The sequence below is a fragment of the Cynara cardunculus genome (assembly GCF_001531365.2).
Source record: "Cynara cardunculus var. scolymus isolate 2C chromosome LG 3, CcrdV1, whole genome shotgun sequence".
NCBI classification, from domain to species: Eukaryota; Viridiplantae; Streptophyta; class Magnoliopsida; order Asterales; family Asteraceae; genus Cynara; species Cynara cardunculus.
The window spans coordinates 28,486,916-28,489,944 of record NC_037530.1 but is presented as its reverse complement, the minus strand read 5'-3'; the positions used below and the strand labels follow the sequence as shown (position 1 = coordinate 28,489,944).

Genomic DNA, 3,029 nt, shown 5'->3' with positions numbered 1-3,029 from the left:
TAATTTAATAAAAATATATAAATAATTTACTATTAGTTTTTTTACTATATTCTGATATTTTTTCAAAAAATGCTGAACAAATTAATATTTCATTTTATTATATCTCGATATTAAAAATACCCTTAAATGTTATTTATAACATTGGGGACCATTGGGGACCTTATCTTCTTGAATTTATCATATAGTCGCCTTAAAATAGAAGGCAAGATGTTGTGCTACGATTCTATATAAAATAAGGGGTTGATATCCCCCCACCTCCTTACGTTATTTCCCACCCTCTCCTTCTCACATCTTTCCCTCATTCACACCCTCACATTCACCGAATTTTTTAAAATTTTAATTTTAAATTTACATTTCATATCCCTGTAATTAGATAATTAATTTACTTTATATCATTTCTTTTTAAAATTTTCATTTTACACCCTTATCAAATTTTCTGAAGCCCAATATACATGTATAGGTTCAATTTTGACTTGGGCCTAAAAATAATTTTATCAGTCCACTACCATCTCAATCTCAATTGGCCTTCACTCAATTTGTCCTCCCTCGCCTCTCGCCTCGCTCACGGACGAACTCAGGAACAGAAACCAATTCATGATTCATGAATCGAAATCGCAATCGGCCTTGACTCAATATGCTCTCGCTCTCCCTCTCTGCCTCTCTCGAGTCTCGACTATCGACCGGCTCTCGGCCTCTCGCTCTCGTATATTGTGGCTTGTGAGGTTAGGGTTATTTACTTTACTTATTTCATTTCTTATGTTTCTAATTCTTGTTTGATTGAAAAACCTAAGTATGAAGCTGTGAAGTTGGTCCTTTGTGGTTTGTCATTTGTGTTTCTAGTATTGTTACTGTATCACTGATTCACCGTATGTCTGTATATATAATGTTAATGTATCATGTATGCCTAAATCCTAATTGAAATCCATGCCTTTTGCTGCCATTCTACCATTTGTTAATTGTTGGGTGGTTGACTGGTTGACCTAAAAATGTCTATAAGACTATAAACCTCTTGTTCCTCGGCAGTCGACTCTCGCCTCTCTACTCTCGACTCTCGACCGCTCAAAGTCTGATGATTGAGATTGTTATTTGAAGATTTGATCTTTTGTTTAGATTAGGGTTATTTTGTTTATTTGTTTAGTTTAGGTTAGGGTCATTTAACTTATCTTGTTTAGTTTAGGTTTACCCAAATGTTAAAATTTTATTCATTACATAGCAAGAGCCAAAACCATAAAAACTTGTTTCTTGTCGACAATAGGTTCATTATGCATTTCATGGTAAGTTGTTGTGTATGTCATCAAAATTATCTGTACCCTGGTAGTAAGATTGATATTCCTTATTTCTTTAATCCCAACCTAGGTACGAGAAAAGAGGTAGAGGAAAGTAATTTGTTGCAGAAACTTTCAGAAGCTTGCATTGTTTATTTCTCTTAGATTGACTCTTCAACTGCACAAATAAGTTTTTTTGTTCATGGGTTTCAACTGAAGTTTTGCTGTTCATGGCATAAATTCTATACTTCTTATGTTTKTTTAAAGTTAAATGAATACTATTGTTATTAATTGATCTAGTTGTTCATCGAATCAATCAAGCCTATCTCTAGAGTTTTAGTTCTTCATTMTGTGATTAATATTCAAGTTATCATCCACCGCTTTTTGTTCTAATCCCATTAGATTTTGATGTATATTAACACAATTTCAGCAAATATAATATAGTTGAACAAACCTATAAATATGCAGTAGTTAAGTGATGATTTGCCCTCACTTGAATGTGCAATAGCTAATTCACTTGACTGGTCTCCCTTAACTTTGCAATTTTACATATGAAACTCATGATTGTCATTATTCAAGACCCTAAATATTATTATATGAAACACATGATTGACTAACGAAGTCATGCACTAGCTAATTTCATAGGCAAATACCTTAAGTCACTAAAAAAACACTAATGTGTCTCTCAGTCTATGAAGGAAAAAGCTAGGCAATTGTAAATTACCGCACTTGGATGTTTTTAATTGGGCATCATTTGGACTTTTACGCCAGCCGTGTTAATCATGTCTTATCATTTCATATTCTGTAAACTGCCGATGACTTATTATAAAATGGGAGTTTTGTAGTCTTATGTAAATTTTGGGGTCGAGAAGAAGAACTATTGTGAGTAAAGGCAACGGTGCATGATGAAATGAGAGTCGACGGTGTTGTACATCACAAAATAGTTCGACGCCAATCGGGAGACACAAGCCTCTTCAGAGAACGGTTTGGACTACGACTTATACAGTGAGTTACACGTGATTTATTTTTTAAAATGGTTGCATGCCTTATTTATATTTATTCACAAGCTTGATTGAAGTTTCTCGAGATTTTTGATATGCTATATGTGCGTGAAAAGTTCGATATTTTTATAATATGTGTTTTGTGTATTTGTGTGTCAATGGGAATGTACTATGGTATGATTTTGTAAAGACGAACATGTTTTGTGAGCTTGTCTACGCCGTAAGTGCAGACATGTTGTGTGAGTTCGTCAGGTAATGTTGTGTGATGTAGACATCTTCCATGACGTCGTTGCTTTGTCATATAGTCACCCATTGTAATACATTTATTTTGTGAAAAATATTATTCTCATCAAGGCATGCTTAATTTATAAAGAAAAATGTAGTTTATAGTGATTATTTCAATTTTTATTAACAAATTAGATAGACAAGAAATGGAATAAACTGATCGAAATAGGACGAGTACTTAATATATAACAGCTTTAACAGTTGTTTTACTAAAAAACTAACTTGTTCTGTTAACTAAATTATTATTTTAACAAAATAACATTTATCGTCATTTTTATAGTTATTTATAAAATTAGAAAAACTTGACGATATATATATATTAATATGTTTGTTTAAAGCCGAGCCAACCTATGTTGAAAGTTACCAATTTTTGATCCAATAATTCAATACGTGAACAGTGTGTCTGTACTAAAAATCAATATTGGCTGCTAATGTTTCACCTTTAAAGCAAAACCAAAAAAAAGAAAACTATGGTGGC

At 32.5% G+C, this 3,029-nt stretch overlaps 1 protein-coding gene across 1 annotated transcript in view; it reads right to left on the bottom strand.

The window, feature by feature from the left end:
• The window catches only part of LOC112509106 (cytochrome P450 CYP82D47-like), a 4,967-nt gene extending 2,388 nt beyond the window's left edge, over positions 1-2,579 (bottom strand). The window contains exon 1 of the mRNA XM_025113975.1: positions 2,463-2,579. Coding sequence (XP_024969743.1) covers positions 2,463-2,579 — 117 coding nt within the window. The remainder of the gene's footprint in view (positions 1-2,462) is intronic.
• Between the last annotated feature and the right edge of the window lie 450 nt (positions 2,580-3,029).